The sequence below is a fragment of the Arvicola amphibius genome, chromosome 10 (assembly GCF_903992535.2).
Source record: "Arvicola amphibius chromosome 10, mArvAmp1.2, whole genome shotgun sequence".
In the NCBI taxonomy this organism is placed as follows: domain Eukaryota; kingdom Metazoa; phylum Chordata; class Mammalia; order Rodentia; family Cricetidae; genus Arvicola; species Arvicola amphibius.
Genome location: NC_052056.1, coordinates 8427056 through 8452169, shown reverse-complemented (window position 1 = coordinate 8452169; position 25114 = coordinate 8427056). Strand labels below are relative to the sequence as shown.

The window sequence follows — 25114 nt, the reverse complement described above, 5'->3', positions numbered from 1 at the left end:
GCCCCCAACAGGCTTATATCTACATGGTCAGTCCCCAGTTAATGAACTGTTTGGAAAGAATTAGGAGGTGTGTAACTGGGGGGGGGGGGGGGGGGGTCTGAGGTTTCAAAAGTCCAAGTCTCTCCCTGCTGCCTATGGATCAGGATATAAAACTCTCCCTCCCCCCCTCTCTCTCTCTCTCTCTCTCTCTCTCTCTCTCTCTCTCTCTCTCTCTCTCTCTCTCACACACACAGACACACACACACACACGTGCACACACATACACACACAAACACAAATCTATACATGCAAGAAACACAATAAATTTCAGGCAGAATAAATTTAGTAACTGATACCAAATCATATTATAAGCTACACAAAAACAAAAGACAAGTAATTCATCACAAAAATTCATCACAGTTATAAGAATGACTTATAATGGGCTTCTCTTGGAAGCTATGGAGTCAACAGGATAGCATTTTCAATGCGTTCATTCAATGGCACAGGGCTGGGCAAGAATATTATACCCAGAAAAACTATCCCTCACCAATGGAGGACTGGCAAGATGGCTTTGTAAGTAAAGGCACTTGCCACCAAGCCTGAAAACCTGAGTTTGATCCCCAGAACCCCCATGGTGGGAAGAGAGAACTGACTTCTCAAGTTGTCCTCTGACCTCTGTACTGTTCTTCCAATCCCACACACAAAGAAGTAAATGCAGAACTGAGTTGTCACTCACAGGCGATTCCCCTTCACCACCCTGCAACCTTCCTCATAAACAAATAAACAAAGGATAAAGCGAGTGACTATCGGGTAAACAAGTGTGTTGACTTGGAATGTAAGAGGCAGCTTCGTTCTATTTGGAAGTGGGTTGGTGTGCACATGTGGGTGTCAGGAAGCTATGCAGAGCCTAAACCTCCCGTATCTTGCTCTAGTTGGTGACTGCACACTTATTTCACGACCGCTCACAGAATGTTGCATTTGCATTTTGTACACTCAGCTTTCTCTGTGGCCTTCATCACATTAATGGAATAAATGAGGAGAACCATCCTCACTTAAAGCACAGACAGTTCTTGCAAGCTCAAAGGGTTCACTATAAAAGGAAATGTTAACCTTGAAGCTGAGAAGTATTTTTGTGGAACACTTAATAGTCAGACTTCAAGAATACTTGATAGAAAGTTTTGGTAAGCTGAGAAAGAGAAACTATTTAGGGACAACCAGTTTTTTCTGGGCTGAAATTATTTTACCTTATAATTAATATTAGCAGAGAACATATTATGATAGAAATTTTGACAGCTCGAATCACACCTAAATTAAGGAACTCATGATCCTGTTCTGAGGGTTGTACAATGCTTCTGAAGCCACACTAAGAAACCCGTCAGCTCACATCCAACACAAGCTTCTCACACCCAAAGCACAATGCTCCTTGTGCCTCACATTCAATCTCTGCACGAGGTCTCTCATTTCCGCAATTCATTGCAGGTATTTATTCTGTCATTTAACACTTTTGTCTCTTTTGTGAAAAAGCTCAGCATTATTTTAAAAGGCGAGGGCAGGGTACTTGGGCAAGACAGTACCCCCACAAACCTGAAAGAGGAAGGCGTCACCCAGGGAGTTGCTGAGGCAGAAGACAAAGTCCTTCTTGGGGTGCTCAGGCACAGCCTGCACAATGCTGTTCTCCACCCAGACAGCGTGTTTGGGGACGCTGTTGTGGTCTATCCCAGACCTGCCGTCACTCTCGTAGAAAAAGAGTGTGCAACCTGAGGAAACAGAACGGGGTCTGGGTGAGTATTCAGTGCTTGGCCAATGGTAGACATCTAAGGGAAACTGACACCAGCCATCAGAAAAGGGCTAAATTAATATTAAAGTGTGTGGGAGCCCACGGGGTAAAGAAAACAGGGTGTTGCTTGCAATCAGGTCCTTGATGGGTCTGTGGAAAAATAAAGATCTTGAGCTACAGCTTCCAAATGGACATTGGGATCCCTCCCATATGTGTTCGAGTTCTCAGAGTCCTGCTGTCTTTGTCAGAACGTCTGGCTGTACTCATGCTTTGTGGGCGAGAGTGTTGTCACACACTGTTGTGGAATAGAAGATTCGATGAACTATGTAAAGATGTGTTGCTCTTTCACCTTGCCTGCCTAAGGCACCTGACTGGTCTAATAAAAAGCTGAATGGCCAATAGCTAGGCAGAGGAGGGATAAATGGGGCTGATGGGCAGAGAGAAAAGGTAGGTGGAGGAATCTAGAGAGAAAGAGGGGAATGCAAGGGGCCAGCCGAGAGAGACAGACACAGAAGAAGCAGGAAAGTAGGACACAGAGAAGGAAAGAAAGGTCAAAAGCCCCAAGGTTAAATGTAGATGAAGAGAAACAGGTCAAGTTAAGTTATAAGAGCGAGTAGATATGAACTTAAGCTAAGGCTGAGCATTCATAATTAATAATAAGTCTCCATGTCATGATTTGGTGGTCTGAGAAAACCTGCTACAATACACCTATATCTAGCTGTTGGGAGCCAGAGGCAAGTGGACCTCTGTCAGTTTGAGGCTAGCCTAGTCTACACAGAGAGTTCCAAGCTAGCCAAGGACCCTGTCTTTGATCTCAAACAATACGGACTTTGGGGCCCCAAGCCCAGTGATGACTATAAACACAGCTCTATAGCTTCCCCCAGGCAGCACTATCAGGAGGTGAAGGCAGAGACACTTCCCTTGGAGCTTACTCCTACCCACTCTCCTGTGATAAGCAGCTAAGAACTCTAAAATATGTTCTGTGGATCTGGACCCTCGGAGAAAACAATAGGACTGAATTTAGGGGTTTCCAGAAAAGATGTATTTGTGGCCTCCGATGCAATCTATATTTTTTTTTCCTAGAATGAAACTATGCCCTTGCGCTTTCTGAAACAGGAACTGTGTGGGACTGTGGGGAGGTCTTGGGGAAGGCAGAGCCTTGGCCCATCTTTAACTGGACCATGGAACATTGAGAAGGAGCAATAGAAACACTGCAGAACTCGTAAAGCAGCACCTTCACTGCCGGAACTTGAAGCGCACTAAAATAACAAGTCCTTGCTTAGCATATATTCTCAACACGTCCACAGCTCTGGACTGGACAGCTACAGAGCTCGTTCACAACCACAACACCACAAGCTATTCAGTCCATTTCAGGCATCTCCTTACTGCAAGCAAAAAACCAAACCTTACAGGAAGTGCAAAGTCCTTGGAAACACTTGAATGCACTCAGTCACAACAGAAATCTATACAGGAAAACTGGCCACGTGTGGTGTAGAAAGAAGCAGGGCAATGGAAAGACATTCCCATAGGCACACCGGAAAAGGCACTTTCCCCTTCTTGTACCATTTCACGCCACCATGTAACAGCTGCTGATTGCACCATCTCAATCAAAGCCAATTTGGATAATTCACACACCACAGGTGTGTGCACATGCACGCACACACAGTTTTTTTTTTAAGAGGGTTAAACCTTTAAGTACACAAACACAGTGAACAAGGTTCAATCCCTACAACACACAGAAAGGTACAAAGAGAGAAACAGCTCCATAATGCTGTCCTCTGACGGCCACACTTGCACTGTGCCCAAATATATGCACAACAGTTAAAAAGGCAATACTGTATATAATTATAAGGTCTTCTTTATAGTTAATTCCTTACGTATTTGCTATGCCATTAAATATTATTTGAAAATGCCAATTTGATAGGACTCTACCATTAACTATAGTTAAACCATTCACATATTATCCAAAACATACATACATAAATTGAAATATATGCTATCAACACACCTGACTCAATTCTATTCTTTCACAATCCCTGGAATTATAAAGACTTCCCGGTCTGAGGAAAATCCAAAGAGGGAGATCACTGGAAGCTCTCATTTCCATGTACACACACATTATAATAAAAACAGAAAGGGGACAACCTATGACTATTACAGTACAAATATCTGTGGATTTTTTAATACCAAAGAGGCACCACATACATGCTGGTACCGGACTAGAACAGAGAACAAATCCTGACATGTGCCTATCATAGTGTGGACATAGTACAGTCTTTCAAACCCCCTTTGACAGACTCTCAACTTTGGGTTAGAATTATCTATTACAGCAGGTGGCGGAAAACAGACTTCATTCATTTTCAACGTGTTTGATTTTTAAGACTAACACAAAGACACAAATCCATAAACCACATACTCTGATAAAAAAAAAAAAAAGTCTGTGTGTCCTGTTCTTCACCTGAGCCTGACCTTTAGGTTAGTATATTGTTGGTGATATGGCTCCGGAGACTAATTCTACCATTCTCTGAAAAGGGACCTTTTCTTCTGCCCTGAAGTTCCTGGGCATGGTTTTCTCCTAATCAATTATCAGGGGCTCCTAAGAAACCGTCAACAGCTTCTGAGTGGAAAGAAGGAAGCCCTGAGTCTGTCAACAGAAGAGAGGAACCTGTCAGGATTCAAATGTGAAGGCTTTGGTGACTCCTGTCAAGCCGTGTTGCCCAGATCTGGGTCATTGGGACAATGTGACAGCTTCCTCCTCTCATGGGCTCCTCGATGCCCACACTATGGCATCCTGTGTCACTTATTCTTTAAGGAAAAGGCACAAACAAAACAGTCACCTCTTCTATAGCCTAAGAAAAAAGGGTCACCTCATTATTTCTATTCTATACCAAGAAATGCTGCTCTCAAACGCAGAGTAAAAGGAGTCTCAAACCCAGGGCCTTCTCACGGGTAAAAATCGTCCCTCCCACATCTCCACACTGAGTCCTAACCCCATACTTCAGATGGGGTCATACTGGAGATATGGCCTTTAAAGAGGCAGTTAAAGGAAAGGGTGGTCACATGAGTGTCCCTTAATCTAACGACTCGCACCCTATCAGATGCACATTGGACACAGCCATCACAGAAGGAAGAACACATGCCAAGACCCCAGAAAGACAGCCACAGCCATATCAAGGCACAAGGCCTCAAAGGAAACCAAACCAGCCAACGCTTCTACTTTAGACTGTCAGATGGGAAATGAGAATGTCTCTCAGCCATCTACTTGAGACGTCTAGCATGTGGTCCTGTGTTTTGGCAGTCCAAGCATGCCCTCTCCAGACTTACGGTTCTATAAGCAGGAAGCACCACACAGAAAGCATCATGGGCAGTTGGGATGTAGGTGGTCTTAATGTCAGGCTCTTAAGTGCTCAGTAACAATTACTAATGAGGACGAAGCCGTGTGCTGTGTAGCACTTTCCTCTGAGGGGAGGAAATACTGCATCTCTCAGGGAAGCGTGTTAAGACCCAGTGTGTTCTCCGGAGGGAAAAGAACCTGCCACCATATGAGGGAGCCTCTGGAAATTCAGCAAGTAAATAACTCAAACTGCCCAGATGTCCCTGGAACTGATTAGATGCACTAGGCCTTTCCTTCCCACCAAACTCACATTAAATAGCACACACTTCTGAGACTCTCAGACAAGCAGGGTTGCATGAAAGAAGGTGAGTTACCTAAAGAAATGGAGACTGGCTGTGCTACCTGAAGAGGCCCAGGGCAACTGAGTGACCTGGAAGAGACCCTCTCCTGCCTGTTAAACTCTCTACAAGCTGAGCAGGAAGAACCAGAGTCCTGGCTTGCAGAACCTTCATACTGGGGCGGGCTTTTGGTGATCCATCTGTCAAGCAGCCCCTCCCCCAGAGTCAGATAAAAAACCCAACAGACTCATTGGTTCAAGTTGGGCTTTGGTGATGCCTTGCTTTGGTTTGTTGTAAATTCCCTATTGGGGTCAAGTAATGTTTGTCCGTGTCTCCCCAGGAATGGTACTAGAGGATCTGTAACTTTGGTGTAGGGGAGAGTTTTCTTACTTCTCTAACTCATTCTGTTATGATGATAACAGAACAGCAGACATGACAGGGACCCCCACATGCAACCCCATAGCACTTCTCCAAATGAAGCTATGGCAGGTAGTGAGTAAAAGAGGCCAGCAATGGCTTTCCAGTGTCCCCACAGGATAAACACCTTGTTTTAGCAGCATAAGCCCACACCACATGAACAATAACACTCTAGAGTAACTGAGCAACAAAACAGATGACCTGGACCTCCAGTGACTTTACAGGAAAGACTTCCTACCCAAGCTTTAGGGGTTAGTTCTGCCTGGCTTTGCTGTTGTCCTGATCATTATGGGTGCCTGATGCACAGCAGAACCTACAGCCTAACCAGGCGCATAGGTTCTTATTTCAGCAGGCATCAAAACTAAAACAAACAAAAAGGCCAGCTAGCCCCCCAGCAAGGGGGGAGAGCACCCATCTCCTGATTTGTTCAGGGGCAATCTGCACACTCACTGCCCAGGCATACACTGAGCAGAGCACTGGGAAGATCCAGGCTTCTACTGTAGGATGTCCCCGCACTGGCCTCAGCTGGTAAGAGCCAATGTCAAATGATCTGATTCTGTGCCACTCCCTGATCAGCCCTGGCTTCATTCTGCTGTTTCCTATCTGATCCACCTGGCCCGGCTCCTGTCTCAAAGCTAGCTTTTTATTTTGTTTTTGTTTTGTTTTGTTGTTTATTTTTTGTTTTTCAAGACAGGGTTTCTCTGCAGCTTTGAAGACTGTCCTGGAACTAGCTCTTGTAGACCAGGCTGGCCTTGAACTCACAGAGATCCGCCTGCCTCTGCCTCCTGAGTGCTGGGATTAAAGGCGTGAGCCACCAGCACCCAGCTTCAAACTCTCAATGTTCTTAAGTAACATTTTTCTCTATATAACATAGTTCTCACAAATGAATTACAAAAGTCTCCAGGATAAAGACTCATAAAGGACTGAGCAGACACACACAACTTCTTCAGGAAAGGATGCCAAATGGCAGGCAACAAAAGGCAACATGTAAGCATTAAGTTTCTTTGAGAAGTGTGGTACCCATCTGTCTGCTGTGTGTACAACCAAGAGTACTCCAATATACACAGCTAGACTATAAAATAGTGACTTGTTCAGAAACAAATGATAACTTAGACATCCCATCTGCACCAGGTGGAAGCCTGAAAAATTAGTGATATCCTACCACTTAAAAAAAAAAAAAGAGTCCTCAAACCTGGGCCATTTCACTGAACTAAAGCTAAGGATTCTCTCTCTCCAGCAGTCACTGTGTGAAAAATAAACTTGAAAAACCCAAAACAAAATTTTAGAGGGGAACTCACTTCAAAATCGCACATCGGAACCAGCAGTCCACAAGAATGCGGAACCGGACTTCTTCCTCTCACTTGTGCTGGTGGCTTTTAAACCTCAATATGCCACAACGTGGAATCACATGGGAAGAGTCTCAATTGAGTAACTGTGTTTATCAGGTTGGTCTATGAGCATGTCTCCTAGAGACTCCTATGAGACTGCCTTGATTGCTAATTGACGGGGAAAAACCCAACCCATTGTGGGCAGCACAGCTCCCTAGGCAGAGGGTCCTGAACTGTATAGGATGGGGAAAGCCAGCTGAGAGCAAGCAAAAGCAGGCAGAACGGGAACATTCGCGCCTCTCTGTTTTTTACTATGGGTGTGATGTGACTAGCGCCTTGGGTTCCTGACTTTGACAGACTGCAACTTGGAATTGTAAGCCAAATAAACTCTCCCTTCCCTGTAATGTTTTTGGTTGGGGTATTTTTATTTATCACAGCAACAGAAACAAAACCGGGGTGACCACAAAGCACAGAAAACAACGAAACAGCATTTGCAGGGGTTGGGAACACGCCGAGAGACTTACTGAATAAGAGACATGAAGCTTCCGTTCCTCAGATGAGTAAGTCCTAGAGGCCTGCCTACCATGTTGCACATACAGTCAACAATACCCTATCATAGATTTAAAAATGTGTTAAGCAGCCAGGTACACTGGCAGGTACCTATAATTCCAGCTACCCCTGAGGCTGAGGCAGGATGATTAACAGGCCAAGTCCAGCCTGGGCAACCTGCTACCTCAAAACAAATATAAAAATACAGTGAGCTATGGGGATGAAATACATGGGACGCTTATGTAATATGTAACATATGAGAGTCCTTGGATCTAATCCCTAGTACGGAAAACACAGACAGAAAAAGAAAATCAAATCCCAAGCCAGATCTTTCAGTTCTTCAGTGATGGGCTTATCTTCACCATCCTCACCACAGGATTTAAGTTTAAACAAAAAATAGAAAGAAAGAAAAATACATCTAATGCTGTGTTTCAACCACAACAGACCATGTTGTAGACATACAATTATGAAATATCACATAACTGTGAGGACCTGTGGAATGCACCCACCGGCACTCCCAGCATGCTGCTGGGCCAGCCTCCCTTACCTTTAAGGGACACCCAGTAGTGCTTCCACTTCCTCCGGGTAGCGGACTCCACCTTCTTATTCTTCTTATGCACCAGGAAGTTCTTGACTGCCAGCGCGCCAGCCTTGCGCACGGTGCCCTGCGCGGCCGTCAGCAGGATGTCAGACTGGCCCGGGGAGCTGAGGGTGCCGCTGCTCTGCTCATCGCTGTGTGCAGAGCCGGCCTCCTCCAGGCTCTCGCTGTTGGTGGTGCTCAGCTCCAGTTCTCGCCTGAAGTTCTCATACACCCCCTGGCGTGCAGCGTCCCCGGTCGAACTGCTGCCACTGTCGCTGCCCACAAAGGCTCGGCTGGTGGGGGGCGAGTAGCTGGAGTTGGTGGCATTAGATCTCCTGGACAGGAGGTCCGTGTCGGTGGTGGCCCCTTCGATCCCGCTGTCTGCAAACTCGCTGCCCTCGCCTGTGTTAACATCCTTGGGAACAGAAGGGAAGAGAGAAGCAGACATGCATCACGCACAAAAAGCACTTGGGAGAGCTTGGTCCAGCCCGGGGCTCTGTGGCGCAAAAGGCCCACCAGGGTCTACTGAAGCTGGACCCATCCCTCTTCACGCTGGTGCACGGCAGGGCGGCTCGGGAAACAAACCTTCAAACACCCCCAAATGCAGCCTAATGATTCAGAATGTTCAAGAAATATAAAAGGCACAGGGAACACTTCAAAGAGCTTATCATTTCTCTGACTTAATTAGCTAATTGGCAAACTAGCTATTGAGATTCTACCAAGACCATGCTGAGGGAGCTCAGAGTGCTCAGCCACCTCAGCTGGCCTTGAACGCCAAGAAATTCAGCAGGCTGATTAGTTAGCTGTTCTGGAGGTTGGGGTTACAATGCATAACTAGATCTTTACAGCTGATACTTTAAATAAAATAAAACAAAATAAAAGGCCTGCTTGGGGGTCTATTTTATATTGGGGTGACTAAATAGATCGCTAACACACCCACTCACCCAGCAAGGCCCCATATCCCAAGAGCAGGCAGGAGTCCTTAGGCCCTAATCGGACTGGCTTCCCGAAAACAGCCTTTCACTGTGCATTGTGCTAAACCAGCCTGCGGGGCCCACAGCTCCAATGCACCTCTCCAATTACTTTGCCCTTTGGAAGCTGGGATGTAAGGAGCCTGAAGTAGGCAACTCACTGCCCTGGGCTGAGTGACAGAGCCGAGAGACTGCCAAGATGCTGGAGTATCAATTCTCCACGGAATAGCGTTTGAAACTTCCAGAGCTGACCCCGTATGCCAGCGGGATATTTCCGGGTCACAGAGACAGGTTCTTAAATCAGAATCTCCATTGCCCTGCCGTACTCAGGTATTTCCGTAAACAATAATTAAATGATGGAAGAAATCGAGGGAAGACGACGATGCAGTACGGCACAGGCTGGCTTACGAGCTTGGAGGATGAGAAACAAGACAACAGGAACCCAAGTGCGACACAAAGAAAGGGCACAGCAGCGCACACACCGGCAGGTTGGCCAGCCTGCGGGGACTGTTAGTCCCGCTAAGAACTAAGGATGGTCGACACACGTCAAGACTAAATGAACACTCTGAACTGTCACAAAAACAAATACTCTGCACTTACATCTGTACTGGGAAGCAATAGGGCAGACTGAGTCATACCACAGCTTAGGACTGTGCCACCCCAGGCCCAAATCGGTGCTGTGACTCTGTCTCGGTCAGTCTGAGCCAGCGATTCACTACTATGAATAAAAAACATAGGAGAATAACAATAGGACGTGCAGGAAAGAGCAGGAAGGACAGCCATAGATGAGCGGCTACCAGGCATCATCTCCGATCCAGGGGGAGTTAGATCCCTGGCAGTAGAAAGGACTTAGGGGAGACGATGTAATCACAGAGGCAGCTAAGCTCAAACCTTGTGTTGTGTTTAGATGCAGTTTGTTTTCCAAGGGTCTGAGAGCTGGAAGATTGTAAAGGTTGGGGGGGGGGGACTTCTAAGAGCTGGAGTTCACAAACATGAAGGAAACTGAGAAAAGAAATGGAAGGAAAAGGGGGTGGGGCCTTGTGGGAGGTATTTATGTCATTGTGTGCATATGTAGGCGGAGGATCTTGCCCTTGGGAAACCGCCAATGCTGGTCTTTTGAATCAACTCCTTCAAGAGTGTTCAAGAGTAAACTTCTGGAAAAGGAAGTTTGGTCCTTCAATCTCTATGACTCCCCATCTCATGCAATCCCTGCCTCTCAGATTGACCCCACTGTGATGCTTTGTGCCCTAAAGACCTCAACAAAGCCAGCAAAAGCCAGAATCAAGCTCTTGGACCTTCCTGACTAAGCTAAATAGATGTCTTTTCTGTACAAATTAATTAGCCTCGGGCATTTCATTATAACAGTGAAAACCAGACCAACAGACCCCGTGCCTGCCTAATAACAGCCATGGACAGTCACAAAGAACCCAGAGTCAGTTAGTAAAAGATCCACTATACAAACAAGAAGCTCTATTAGCAACCCACATTTCTCTCTGGCGGGGACATTTACCATGTGTCCCTGTGGATATTAAGACAATAAAGAAATCTGACAATTTTAGATAACCAAGAGCCATGGAAATCTGTGAATTTCTTCAATTTGATTTTCATAGATCTGTAAGTCCTCTGAAGGAGGTTGGGCCTGTATATCCATTGCTTTTCTCTGTTGTGATATATAACCAAGGTGATGCACAGAATAAAAATTTATTTGGGCTCATGGTTCCAGAGAGATGAGACTCCAAGCTCGGGAAATGTGGTGGTTAGTGGCAGACACGGTTGCGGGACAGAAGCTGAGGGCTCACATCTTAAACCTCAAGAAGGAAACCAAGAAAAGGAACCTGAAATGGTTTTTAAATTCTCAAGTTTGCAGTGACACACCTCCTCCAAGACCACACCCCCTAAAAGTCTCCCAGACAGCACCATCAACTGGGGACCAAGTATTCAAATGTCTGAGACTATGGGGAAGATTTCACCAAACCACCTCAGACAGTTTGAAGGAACCAGTTATAACCACCCTGAGAAACCACACGGGCCCTATGCTCCACACGAGTGACTTCAGTCCAAAGAAGAAAGAGATGAAACCACATCTTAGAATTCCCAGAGTCCTTGAACAGGAAGGAACCTTCAAAACCATCTCCTTCACTACCAGGTATGAATACTAGGGCTCGGGAAGTCCTAATTCTGCTTAGTGCCGGATGGAGGCTCGAACTTCCGCTGCTGAGACCCTTTCCCACTGTGAAGCAGGGCAGCCCCGTGGCTCAGCCGCAGGACAGCTTGTGTCCAGAGTTTCGCCTGCGTTATTCAACTCCATCCTCCCTGGCTTTGTTTAACGTATCTCTGTTTTTCTCTGGAAAAAGCTAAGGGATTGCTCATCTGTTTGCTTTCACTTGCACAGCAAATAGCTCAAAGTCAACAGAGGAAGGCCCTGGAAGAGCTCTAAAGAGGATGGTGGGACACAGAAGGTAAGACCCTGTCAGCCGGCTCTCCGTGCCCATCACTTCCAGTTTACAAGCCTGCAAACCATTCCCCCCTCTACAGACCTCCTCGTCTCCGCAGAAGCCAAGCGCTATGGTTAGGACTCTATGGACACTCACCTCTATGTCACACCTGAACATCTGCTCATGCCAACGGAAGCTGCGAACTTGCCACGGCCCAGGTTGTGTGTTCAACTCTGTGACAGTCACCACACTGAGCAGAGGTGAGACTGGTCCAGGTAGGAAGCCTGGAGGGCCCCAGCTCAGCTCATATGCTTCCTGAGCACATGGCTCAGTGTAATCGCTGGGGAGTGTCCCTGGACCTGTGCAAGACACACCACCTCATCCCAGAAGTAGTTAATTGGGCTCAGTAGGACACATTCCCCTCTATGTGACCTAACCCATTAGGAAATAGATGTCAGCTGCCCTGCTCCAACCCCTATTTAGTCAAGATGCTTGGGCTGTCCCAGATACCCTGCAGCGCATCCTCTAGCATTGTAGATGATGGGTTAATCCAGCCAGACATTGCTCAATAGTCTTCTCTCCTTCCTTCACTGTGACATAAAATTTTCTTGCGGTCATCTTTTGGAAGAACTCCCTCCTGTCTTTCTGGGTCTCTAGGCAATTTCACAACTGAGAAACCTGATCCTTCCCACATGGAGAAGTACCTAGCCACCTTGGACCCTTCCCAGCAGCAAGCAACACGGAAGACTGACACCAGGAAGTAATGCCTGGAGGCCACACAGGCTTTGTGTAAAATCAAATCTCTCTCACCTAAAGCCAACACCTCAGCATATACTCTCTTCTAACCTAGTCAGCCAAATACTAAATTTTAATTTCAAACATCAGAGGAGGGCTGGCGAGGTGGCTCAGGGGTGAAATGACGCGTTTCCCACGTAAGCATGAGGATCAGCGCTAGATACCAACAAACCTCTGCCAATGCCAAGTGGGAGGAGTACTCACTAGCAATTCCAGCCTCCTACAGGCACAAACACAAACAGGCACACACCCACATATGTGCACTTACTCACACTTGCATCCATACATGCAAAAACATGTCTACAAACATACATGCATACCATCTACATATACATGAAAAGCTCATTGGAGATCTAGGGGTATGGCTCAGTGACCTGACCGAGGGCTGCCTAGCACTTGTGAGGCCCTGGGATCCCTAGCACCAGGAAGAGTGTTGCAGAGGAAATCAAAGGAAGCAGGAAGACCCTAGCCTAGCCAGAAAATAACTCCCTGGCTAGCGTACGATCTAGTCAAGACTTCTGCAAAGCGACTCCAAGTCAACGTCCTTACTAGAAATGCTTCATGGGAGAGATTTCCAGTTTTGAACAACATCCAAATGACAGGGGTGTCCTCAAATTTCACTCTCTCAAGACAGCGCCCCCCCCCCTTGCTAGTTTCCATTCCGCTGGCAACTTTCCAGAAAGCCTGGCTGTGCTTCCCTCCTGGATGAGCCCAAAGCACCCTGCAGCTGCCAGGTAAGGGCCACTCTTGGCCCCTTAAGCTGCAAATGAGTTCCTGTACTGAAATCTCAGGAGGCAAAACCAAAGCCTATTTCTACTTCCTTAAAACCCAGAATCACCAACGTGAAGAATATGGACTGATGATGCCTTGTAGCAAGGATCCAGGTCTTTCCCAGAAGACTTACAAAGGCTCCATGGGACAGCGCCCTGCGCTCACTAGGGTACAGAACCAATTTTGAAAAGTTAATTAGCCACAAAGTGCAATAGTCCTGGGTCAATTCAGGGACCTGCAAAATCAATTGGCCACTTGTAGCCAGACGTGTAACGCCAATTAGAAACTGTTTTTCTTGGTCATGTTAATTTCCCTGATGGATCTAGCTTAGCCCAAATATACCTGTCCAGAGAAACTGTGTATACAGTATAAGATAATTCACTGCTCAGTAGGGAGAAAAGAGTGCAGGCTTGTGGAGGGCGAGAAATGAAACTGCTCTCCCTCCAATGCCCGTCCCCAGCCATGTGCATCACACACACACACACACACACACACACACGCACGCACGCACGCACGCACGCACGCATGCACGCACGCACGCACGCACACACGCACACTTGCTCGCCCTTTGGTTCTCAGTACTTCCCCTGGACATAGCATACGCTCCTTTAGTCATTTCAGTATAGCAAATACCAGTTCCAGGTAAAAGACTATCCTAATCTGGGCCCCTAATCTGGGCCTCAGATCCTTCATATATACAACAGAGCCAGCAAAGGTCTACTTGGGTTTCCTTTCGTACTGGTAATCCTGGGTTCTACATACGGCAAGCAAGTCCTCTACCACAGAGCCATGCCTCCAGCAACTATGCCTGTATCTATGTAATAAAACACTTCATGATACACTAAGCAATCATGTTAGCCCAGGAATAGAGCCTCAAACATGCTGGACACCCTGTACAGGCTCACAAATGTTCACTATAATTGTTACCATCACCATAGGAGGCCTTACTTACATGTGAGCCCTTCCTTACATGAGATAAAAGGCAAGGCCTGAGCATAGCTACAAGCTTCCTGTATCAACATGGAAGGGAGGGAGCTTGCCTCTGAGGAATCCGGTATAAACAAGATCTCATGAGAAAAACAAGCAGGCAGATAGGTGGGAGCTTGATGCTAATTAGGCTTTGAAATCATCTTCACACTCTCGAAACAGCACGGCAAATAAGAAACCGTTGACGTAATCTACACTAAATTAGCAGTTATTGGGTGCTGCTGATAATTATCATTACTAACTTGCTAGAAATAGGAGACCAGCTCTCTCTCCACTTTTCATCCTCTCCCAAGCTCTGTGGCTTTCTAAGTTTCCAACATCCATTTGTCCTCTCATTATCCCCAGTGGGAGTGCCTCATGACGCCTCTCAATACAACCACTGGAACTGAAATTCCTTTTTGGCAGGGGAGGGGTCAAGACTGGGCTTCTTTGTAATTCTGGCTTTCTGGAGCTCGCTCTGTAGACCCGGCTAGCCTCAATTTTAGAGATCCTCCTGCCTCTGCCTTTGTGAGTGCTGGGATTAAAGGTGTGCACCACCAGCACCTGCCTGGAACTGAAATTCTTAGTTCAAGAATAATTTTAAGGGACTTAGTCCCTTAAAAAGGGACTCCAATACACAGTAGCAAATGCTGGAAACATTTCTCCAGGTAACTCCTGAAGCTCGGGCGGGCCCTCTAGGTCCACGGCATGAGTCATTTCCCAGTCCTTCCTCTGTTCTTCTATGGATGTGCTTCTGCCTTGGAGCCATCCTCCCTCTACTTCCTGTACCACCTACAGGGCATTTCCTTCCCTCCCTACCTCCACATCTGTTAACATGGCGAGCCTCTTTCCACTAATCCAGGGCCACATACTATTGCCAGATAAGCTTGCCCAACACAATCGGGTGGGTTCCAGAGCTTGCCACTCATGACCCTGCGCAACTGTCCAGCATCAACTGAGGCACTCTGTCGAGGGCATGGTTCCAACAGCTCTTTCTTCCAGGAACATCCATGCTCCTCGTTTTCTACTTCCACATACCTTCCTTTTCCCTCCTGCAGTTGCCATGGCAACCCCTCCGCACCATCTCTGCTTCCCATCACCAGCCCTACTGCAGCCACACTGGGTTCCTCAGATGTCTTAGGTAGCCTCCCACCTGACAACTCAATACCCAGCTCTTTCCCCTCCTTCCAGCCCCAAGTATGACCTCTCTCGGGGTCACACCGTGAGCTCCCAGCCTGAAGTCGCCTGCCACACCTCCCCAGCACCTAGTAACCCAAGCCTTGCCTATCTAGTCTGTGCCACGTACACCCCCGTTTCACCACAACTCACTCTACGAGCTTGGGAGTTTTCTCGTCGACACATCCCAAGTGCCAAGAATAGCGCCTGGCACAGGGTAGGCACTTCAAAAATAATTACTGAATGAACTAACTGCTGCTCATTTCCCACCACTATCTCAAGACAGGGAAAACAGTTTCCTGTGCAAAAACATTTTCCTCTGATGTAAAGATGTAGTCACTGCCAAGCTCACTAAGGCTCTCCTAAAGTTAAGATGACGGATGAGTCTTTGCCGTAAAGCTTACGTTTGCAACTTCAAGCAGCTCTGTAATGTCTTCTGTGGATACAACCACAATTCATTTAAATTTTTTTATTTAATTTTTTTCTAAAGTGCATACATAAACTCACAGGGGAAATTGGGTTATCTTATGTATGGTTGCTGAGCTCCTGCCAGTGGGTGGTCCAGAATCAGCTGGGCCCCCCAGACAAATGAAATGGCGGGTCAGATGGTTTTGAGTCCTTGGCTGGGTTCTGAAGACCCTGTGGGGCCTTCATAGCAGCCTGGCTTCACGGCCACATCCAGCAGGCCCTTCCATCCCTGTTCACAGGATGCTGAAGTCCTGATTCCAGTCCTTGCTCCCCAGTTAGGCTGTCCAACCATCACTTCCACATGATTGTAACACAACAGGAACAGAGGGGCACAACTCTTCTCTACCGGTGCACTACATTAAAAACCGTCATTTTTTTTCTCACACGTGTGAATTTTCCCCATCTCTTTTAATATAAACGAGCTGCAATCCAGGAATGGACCCGAGATCGCTAAGATACATGCAGGGGGTCCCTGCAGCTCTTCCTTTCCCAGGTCCCAGTGCAGAGGTCAAACCCTACACAGGACAACTGAGCAGCACCCTGTAAGTGGATGAGGAACAGACTGGAGACACCAAACAAAACCTCTTACCCACACTACTATGTTTAACTTAAGATAATAAAAATTCAAATGGAAAGGTATTTACATAAATGTAAAACTGGAGTATTCCTAATTTAAAATGAATTAATGAGCATTTCCTACAATTTCAGTTACTAAAGCGGTAGCTATTTCAAGGCATACCCCACACAAACAGAAGATCCTGGATGCCTACAGTATTTCCGAAGGGCACAGAGTGGCCTGGGAGGTGCAGCTGTTATATCCGCCAGTCTTCCAACTGCCCACCCACCACCCACTGCCTCCAGAAAGATCTTGGCAAAGGACTCAGAAGTCCTTGTTAGAAATGGATGGGCTTGTTTTCAAAACAAGTACCTCACTTCAGAATTTACATGCCAAAAAAGTGAGACAAAGATGGAAGTACCCCCCAAAAAAACCCAAAAAACAAAAACAAACAGAAGGTAGAAGAAGGAAAGAAAAAGGGGAGCTTTAGAAAATTAGATTCTATATGAAAATATTTTGTTTCCTGAGGCATTAGTGGAAGGAATTTCCTTTTAAAGCACTCCTCTAAAAGTTTGGGTTTTTTTTTTTTATTTTATGTGTGCATGCCTGTGTGTGTGTGTGTGTGTGTGTGTGTGTGTGTGTGTGTGTGTGTGTGTGTGTGTTCCATGTATGCAGGAGTCCGCTGAGGCCAGAAGGGGGCTGAGAAAGTGGAGTTACAGCTGGTTGTGAGCTGCTGTGTGGGTGCTGGGAACTGAACTCAGGTCCTCTGCAAGAACAGCCAGTGCTCTAAACCGTGGGACCATCTCTCCAGCGCTTAACAAGGTAACTCTTTACTAGACATCTCTAAATGGACTTTAGGGGACCCACGAATCCCAAAGATGATACACAAAATGGTGTGGCCCATAGTTTATGTCAGGACAAAGCCCGAGGCTCTTAGCTGGGTCTCAGGTGTCTAGGGCACAGGTAAAGGCTCATTTAGCTATGGGGCCAATTTCCAGCTCACGTAATACACTCGTTTCCCAGTCATGGAAGCTAAGTGATCAAACCCAACAAAGTTTTAAAAATCAAAATGATTTTTCTAGGAACTTAAGATATTCTTCTGATCTAATACTAGGCTCTTCAAGCCAATCATGGCGGTGCACGCCTTTAACCCCAGCACTCAGGAGGTAGAGGCAATTGGATCTCTGTAAGTTCCAAGGCCAGCCTGGTCTACAAAGCAAGTTCCAGGACAGTCAGAGTTGTTAAACAGAGAAACCCTGTTTTGGAAAAGCAAACAAAAAGCCTAGGCTCCTCATCTTAGTAAAACCAGCCACTCTGGTATTTGTTGATCAAAGGAAACACCAGGACAGCTTCTCAAATTTTCCTGGTCACCTAATGAGAATGGGCAGTGATACTTAGCCAACAAGGCCCCTTTTCCTTGGAGAGAATTGAGGATTTTAACCTTACAATCTAAGGCTGTAGAAGGTACCACCACGGAGGAAGTGCAAAAACCATGGAGCCAGAAGAGCTGAGATCTTACACCTAAGTTCTTCAGTTCTCCCTTGGTGGTGGTTTGAATGAGAACGCCCCCCAAAGGTTCATAGACTCGAATGCCTGGTCACCAAGGAGTGGCACTATCTGCAAGGACTAGGAGGTGTGGCCTTGATAGAGGAAGTGTGTCCCTAGGGGTGAGCTCTGAGGTTCCAAAAGCCCAGGGTCACTCCCTCTTCCTGCTGCCTGCAAGAATGGATGTAGAATTTTCAACTACTATTCCAGCATGTGGTAGTTTGAATGTAATTGGCCCCCATAATTCTATAATCTCATAATCTCATAGGGAGTGGCACTATTAGGAGCTGTGGCTTTGTTGGAGTGGGGGTGGCCTTGTTGGAGGAAGTGTGCCACCGTGGGGGCGGGCTTTGAGGTTTCATATATTCAGTATACTGCCCAGTGTGTAAATTGATTTCTTGTTGCCTGCAATGTAGGCTAAGCTCAGGCACTACCTCTGCCTACATGCTGACATGTTCCCTGTCATGACAATAGATGACTGAACCTCTGAAACTGTCAGTGAGCCCCCTCAATTAGGTCATGGTGTCTCTGCACAGCAGTAAAACCCAAACTAAGACACAGCAGCGTATCTAGCTGCATTCTGTCCTGTTCTCCACCGTGATGAGAATGGACTGAACTTTAAAACTGTAAGCCAGCCCTAATTAAAGGCCTTCTCTTATAAGAGCTGCTGTGCCATGGTGTCTCTGCACAGGGACAGAACACTAAGACACCATTCTTCCCTGAAAAGCTATGGAGTCAGGTAGAGAGGGTACCTACCCTCTATGAGGTTCCTCCAAGACGCTGGCATCTTGTAACTAGACTGCAACGAATGCCCAAGGTCTAACAGAGCTCTCTGCCTCTTCCTGTTCCCACTAGATTCAAGGTGCACAGTTCGCCTGGGAATGCGGAGCCACTAGCAACAGGGCATCACACCTCAGCCCGGATCACCTCGCAGCTCTCTGGATTCTGTGGCTCCTGGCAACAGGCTCAGCAGAGCCACATCACAGCCCTTCACTTCATTTGGGTGAATGAAGTTCTCAAGTCTGCACCACGGCTCCACGCCAAAACGTCTCTCGGGCACTCCAGACACTCTGACCCTGGCCATGGGGCAGATCATTAATGGCACTGTCCCCTCTCTCCTACTCATCCATCAAAAGTCTCAGGGCTGCGGAAGATGGAACTGCGGGGCATGAAGCCACGCCCTGCCTTCCTAACCACCGTTCAGTGGGCAGCGCGAACTCTGCTGAGCCGGGGTTCTGTGTTGTCCATTCATCCCCCCCTAGAATACCGAATCCTCCCAGGAGCTTCCTTTGAAAAGAACCCAGATTCACAAGGTTAAACAATCACAGGGCAGAGGCAAAAACTCCCAGCCCAGACTTGCTGACACCCTTGATTCTGCATGACCCCGGGTTGCCCTGGAAAATGGAAACCGAAGAGCCAGGTATCAACCAGAAATCCATCAAGCCATCAATTAAATCCAGAAGAAGCGACCCTTTTCTGTCCTGTTACTGAAATCAATAACCAAACTCTACTTGCTCTCAGTAAAAACTACATACAGCATGTGGGTATGTACAAAGCACACGTGCCCAGATGTGTGAATTAAACCAACAATTTTTGTACGAGATACCATAGCCCATCATGTGTGATACTATCAAAGCTCTCATGAGGACTCTACAGCTTGCCCAAGTTAGGAACAAATCCAACCGCCAAACACACAAAAACAGGAAAAATGGCCAAAACCTCTTTTTATGATCATTTTCAAATCAAATTCAATTGTCCACATTACTTTGGATCCAGGAGTAATTTTCTCCAGGCTGAGAGGTCGTGCTCTTGGACCAAATACTTGCCAGGAACTTTTTCCGGTGGGAGTGAAATAGCTGACAGAACCACATCACCACCGCCGACAAGGAGACTGAGATCTGTGATTCAAGCTTCGACAGCGGTCCCTGGGTCAAAAACTTTGAAAAAGGAAAAGAAGATTCTTTCAAGGAAGCTTCCACACCCACTGCCTCTTAAAATACACTGTTTGGAAACAGTGGGTCAGACTTAGACTAGGAAAATGTGGGTGGATGGATAGTGTTGTGCATAATTTCTGGGGTTTTTGTTTCAAAGTCATTAAAGGTCCTTACTCAACATATAAAGTCAATACCAAAATAATACTTCCGCTCATTTCAGGCTCCACAAGAGCTTCCAAGCATGCGTCCTGTTGGTTCACCTAATACAGCCCCGCTGGAGGATGGTATCACTCTCCCAGACAGGGAAGGAACCTATGAGAGGAAGGGACTTACCAAGGACACCCAGTGGAGGAACAGACAAGCCCGCATGCAAATGGCCTTCTTAGGATTCCTAGTCCATAACGCTTTGCATTACATTAAGCATTATGGCTTTATGAGACACCACACTTAGATGATCTCACTTCTGTATATTAACCTGGGGAGTCAGCATCCAAGGGACGGAGATTCCATATTGCAGTTTCCCAGGGGAGCTCTCGGTGGAGCCAGAGGGAGCACTGTCTCGCTTTGTCCCCTGTTCCATGGGTGGTTGTGACTTCAAGGCCTGCAGCACGTGGGGTGAAGTGGAGGCCCCGCTATCTCTGGTGTTAGAACCATGGAGACAGCAATCCGGAACACAGCTGGGTAGCCCTCTCCAACCTAACTCCAAATCATTGCGGGCAAAGGTGTTGTCTAGGTCAATACACCCTTTGCCAACTTCAAGGCAGGCAGAGCACCTCTTTGAATCCGTCCTGCGATGCCAATTTGATGGCAGACAATGTCAGAGCAGCCCTTCAGTGCTTTCCATGGGACCCTGTAACAGGCCACCAGCCTATGACCTGTCAGGCTGACAGTTCAGTAGTGAGCCTCACAGGGTAGTTAGAGGGACCACCAGCGAGCACGCTTACCCGTCATGTCTGTCATCATCTCAACTCGGAAGAAAGGAGGTGAAAATTCAGGCAGCGCCTCTTAGAGGCACAATTCCTGCTCATCTTCCTGGATGACACGTTCTGATTTTTCATCAACTCAAGATCTGGGTGCAAACACCCAACTGCCCCTACTCCTCAACCCACACAGTACCACTAACAATGCCCAAGGCTACACCGGTGAACACATTTCCCCCACTGGCTGCTTCCTAAGTACTGGGCTTCATGACTCATAGATGATTTCATTCCATCTTCTCAAATAGTCCTTTTATTACCCCTACTCGGTGTGCGCATATCCACGGTGCCAAGGAGTTAACCCAGAGCCTCTTGCAAGCCACACAGGTGCCCGCCACTGAGTTAGAGTCCCCAGTCCCACTACCCTCCCTTAGGTAGCTGAAGAAATCAAGGATTTAAAACAACTACTCACTTGCCCAAAGTCAACCATGAAGGAAGAGATGAAGCCTCTACAAGAGTGACCTTGGTGGCATCAGCAAAACCCATCTTCAGGAAGAAAACTGAGCCTCACACCGGGCCCTCCATCACCTGGCCTACCTTAGATGTAACCCTGCCCATTTGACCCATACCCGGGCCAAGCCAGAGAATGCAACACTGCCCCCTACTGGGCAGGTCGGAGTTATAGCAGGCCTTTGCAGGTTACCATGGTACCCCAACCACTTTCAAAGCAAATGCTTTGAAAAGGATTTGAAAGCAGATCCACTTTTGAATCAGAAGCACAATCCACTAACCACCTCTTAACCTGGTCAGAATCTTAAGCTCCCCAAAATCACCACAAGGAAGAGTAGCCTCAGGAAACAACCAAAACATACAGGGCTGTCCGACAGTCGCGCAAGCCATCGTAGCCAGCAGCGTCAGTGCCCCCCCCCCCCTTCCACTGGTAGCACACTTCTCAAGTCTTTTACGAATCTGCTCATACCCCACTCTCCCCTGCACTCGAACAGCTAAGCAACTTTATGGCCACGCTTCAAGGGTTTGCCCAAGGTCAAACAAATGATTTGGCTGCACACTAGAAGCTGGGAACCCGCCCATGCTATTCCTTCTGCTAGACCTCCCTCCAGAGACAGGGCTGGCCGCATCGCAAGGAACAGGAAATTGAAATGGCTCCTGGTAAGGCAGCAAGCCTGCCAACACCAGAGACAAGTTGACAATGTGACCACAGCCCGCCCTGAATCAACAACGTCCCTCCAAAGGAGCAGCCCCTGCGACTTCCTCCCACCTGCTACAGTGTGGCTATGAGCTCCAAGCGCTGCAACCCACCATGCCTGCGCGTCCACAGAGAGCACCAAGTGAGAAAGTCCCATCAGGGAGGTGCTGTGGAGGGACCGAGTTCAGATGCAGTTTCCTGGTATGAACTTAATAGTGCTATTGCCATGCCTAGCACATCCTCCTACCCCACTACATACACCCCCCCAATCCCCACCCCTTACCCACAGAACTGGAAGAGGGGCGCAGCAAAAAGCTATACCAGCTGCAGCAGCTGCAAGACAAACCGGGTGAAGCCAGGTTTTAAAGCGAGGAATTGGTAGGAGCAAAATCATGCACTCCGAGAGCCATGCACCACTTCTAAAACACTGCAACCAATCTCTAAGGCGTTACCTGGGTTGTTTTTGCTCTTCGGCCTTGCATGCTCTTGCTAAGGCTAATTTGTGGGTTGGTGTCACCTTCGGAAAGACAGTGCGATTTCCTACAGGGGAGTGTGTTATAATTACTGTACGGAGCAGTCTCTTCGGCAGCAGCTGGTGGCATCTTATGCTTTGTGAGATCGGGAATATCAGACACCAAATTCCGACAGTAGCCTGAAAATCTGTTCCTCGGTCCTCCGTTTGCCTTCACCCCAGAGTTTTTCTGAGCGTACAAGTCACCCAGGGAGTTGGCTCGCTGACAGGTGCTGAGCTGCCTGGGACTCGCCTCTGTTTCCATCCCCCGAGCCTCCTCGCAATCCTTCTCTTCCGCGGAACCCAAGATTTCTTCGTTGCTTGTTAAATGTTCTTGGCTCAGATCTGAGAGTGAGAATTCCAGGCTGTCCTCCCGCCAGATGTCTGCAGATTTGGAGCGTTTCTTCTTAAAGCTCGCTGTCTCCATGAACGTGGGCCCGTTGGATGTATAGGGATGCTGCCTCCTGCCTCCCTCAGCCAAGTACGTAGCGTCATCCCCGTAAAGCCGGCTCTCCTCAGAGTCTGGCATGCTCTGCACAGAGGCGGCCATGAGGACCATGCTGCCGTCTACGCTGGGAGTGACAGAGGAATCAGTGTAAGATACAGGTCTCAAGCCCATATCTACTCGGTCCACCCAGATGGGGTCCCCGAAGTCATCTAGGGCTCCTTCTTGGGAGAAGGGCTCCAAGCCATTTTCGGCCAGAGACTGAGGGATGCTGGGGGTGCTGCTGGACCGGGTGCTCACTTCAGAGTTCCTGTGGATCGCCTTCCCGGAGGAAGCGTGTCGTGTCCTCCGTGTCTTGTGTGACAGTCGCAGGGAGCGCGATGTGTGTTTCCGCCCCAGGCTGGCATGCTTTTCTCCATAAAACTCGTGGTCTACATTTTGGCTTTCTGCGTTTCCCATGGTTTTATGGTCTGCACAGCAAAAAGGGGGAGAGGAAAAAAAAAGGAGATAATTGAGTGTGTATTAGAATGGGTATGAATATCTTAAGAATAAGGGCTTCGGGTCAGGCTGAGCAGACACTTTGTCTGTGGGTTAGGTAAATAAACGCACGGCTTCTAGGGGCTTTGGGCAGATACAGAGACTGATACCTGGCAACAGGTATCCCATTATCAAATACGGAGATGGCTCCCAGAGAGGGGGACACTTGTGTAAGTTCACTAGCTAGAGAGAGCAGTCTGCTCAGAGGGCAGGTGCCTGAGGGACCCCCAGCGTGCTGCGCCCATGCAGGTGGCCACTCTGCTCACCCGGACTTTCTTCTGCAGCATCACAATGATAGACAGGAAGGTCTGCTCTTATCAGACACCGAAACCTAAAGCACAAACCTGTGGATCCAGGAAAAGAGCGACTTTCTTTCTCCTTTTCTGCCAGGGGGTTCTGTTTGCTTTCTTGTTTTTGATTATGCAGTTTTATCTTTTCCACAATTTGGGGAGATTAGTGTTTTTTTTTGTTGTTGTTGTTTTTGTTTTTTGCTTTACTTGGATTCTAGCTACACCTCAAAAATCAATCAAAAACTTGAACGCCTCAAAATGCAAACCTAATCAATTTTCCTAACAAATCAAAATCACGAGGAAAATAGACCACTACCATTCATTTCACAGTCACTCCGCAAACTTTGATCTGTGGGAGGAGAGGCACAGGCAGGACAAAATGAAAACCTCGCTCGGCAGCTGACTAATGGGTTTATTTCTGGGAGCAAATCCAACCTGTGAACATGAGTCTGGTACAGAATGCCCCGAAGACAGAAAACACAGCCTGTGAAACCAGCGAACTCGATTCAGCCCAGCGGAACCGACCAGGTTGACTCAGTCCTCCCTTGCACGTTCCTTGCCTCCACTACTGACCTGCTGACGCTGCTGTTGCCCACAACGGCCTCACACCTGCGACGCTGTTTGGCCTCTACCCCGTGCTCCAGGGACCAAGCTTTCCCATTTCTCTCCCGAGCGCATACACCGACGATACCACACATGAAACAGCAGAACGAAAGAGGAAACTCCCTAGGCTGATCCCTGCCCTGACTCTGTCAACTGCATGCAGAGACAGGCATTCAGGAAACACCGGCTGATCACCTACTGTATTCTAGAAGCCAGGGTGAGCAGCGAGGGACAGACACACCTTCCATGCTTCTGAAACTGGTCTAGCCATGGAAGGCATGCAGCAACAACAAAAATAAAGGTGCCAAAGGGTCCAGGAAATGAAGCTGATGGCCACAAGAAAAAAGGATGGAATGCACTAAACGAAAGTACCTCTCTATTGGGTAAGAACCATTACAGTCCCACTGTTGACAGTAAGAAGCCGTGAACCTCTGCTCTGACAAGCATATCTTATTGTACAGCAATGTATGGCACACAGGAAAAACCTCTGGGTAACGTGCCAGTGAGTGCATAGGTAACCCATCCAGACATGAGGTGTTAAGCTATTCCTGAGCTAGGAAATTCCCCACTCAGCCACACACCATGATTCTCAAAGGGGATCTACCGAGAAAGAAGATCCCCTTTTCACCAGCAGTGAGCACATCTCAAGGCAACACGTTCACACCTCTCTGGCTGATGTCTTTAA

General features: G+C 47.6%; 1 protein-coding gene across 1 annotated transcript in view; it reads right to left on the bottom strand.

Moving 5' to 3' along the window:
• Positions 1 to 25114, bottom strand: part of Tiam1 (TIAM Rac1 associated GEF 1) — a 266751-nt gene that overhangs the window by 98380 nt on the left and 143257 nt on the right. The window contains exons 4-6 of the mRNA XM_038345371.1: positions 22496 to 23469; positions 8270 to 8717; positions 1564 to 1736 (exon numbers count right to left, since the gene is read on the bottom strand). Coding sequence (XP_038201299.1) covers positions 1564 to 1736; positions 8270 to 8717; positions 22496 to 23458 — 1584 coding nt within the window. The 5' untranslated portion in view covers positions 23459 to 23469. The remainder of the gene's footprint in view (positions 1 to 1563; positions 1737 to 8269; positions 8718 to 22495; positions 23470 to 25114) is intronic.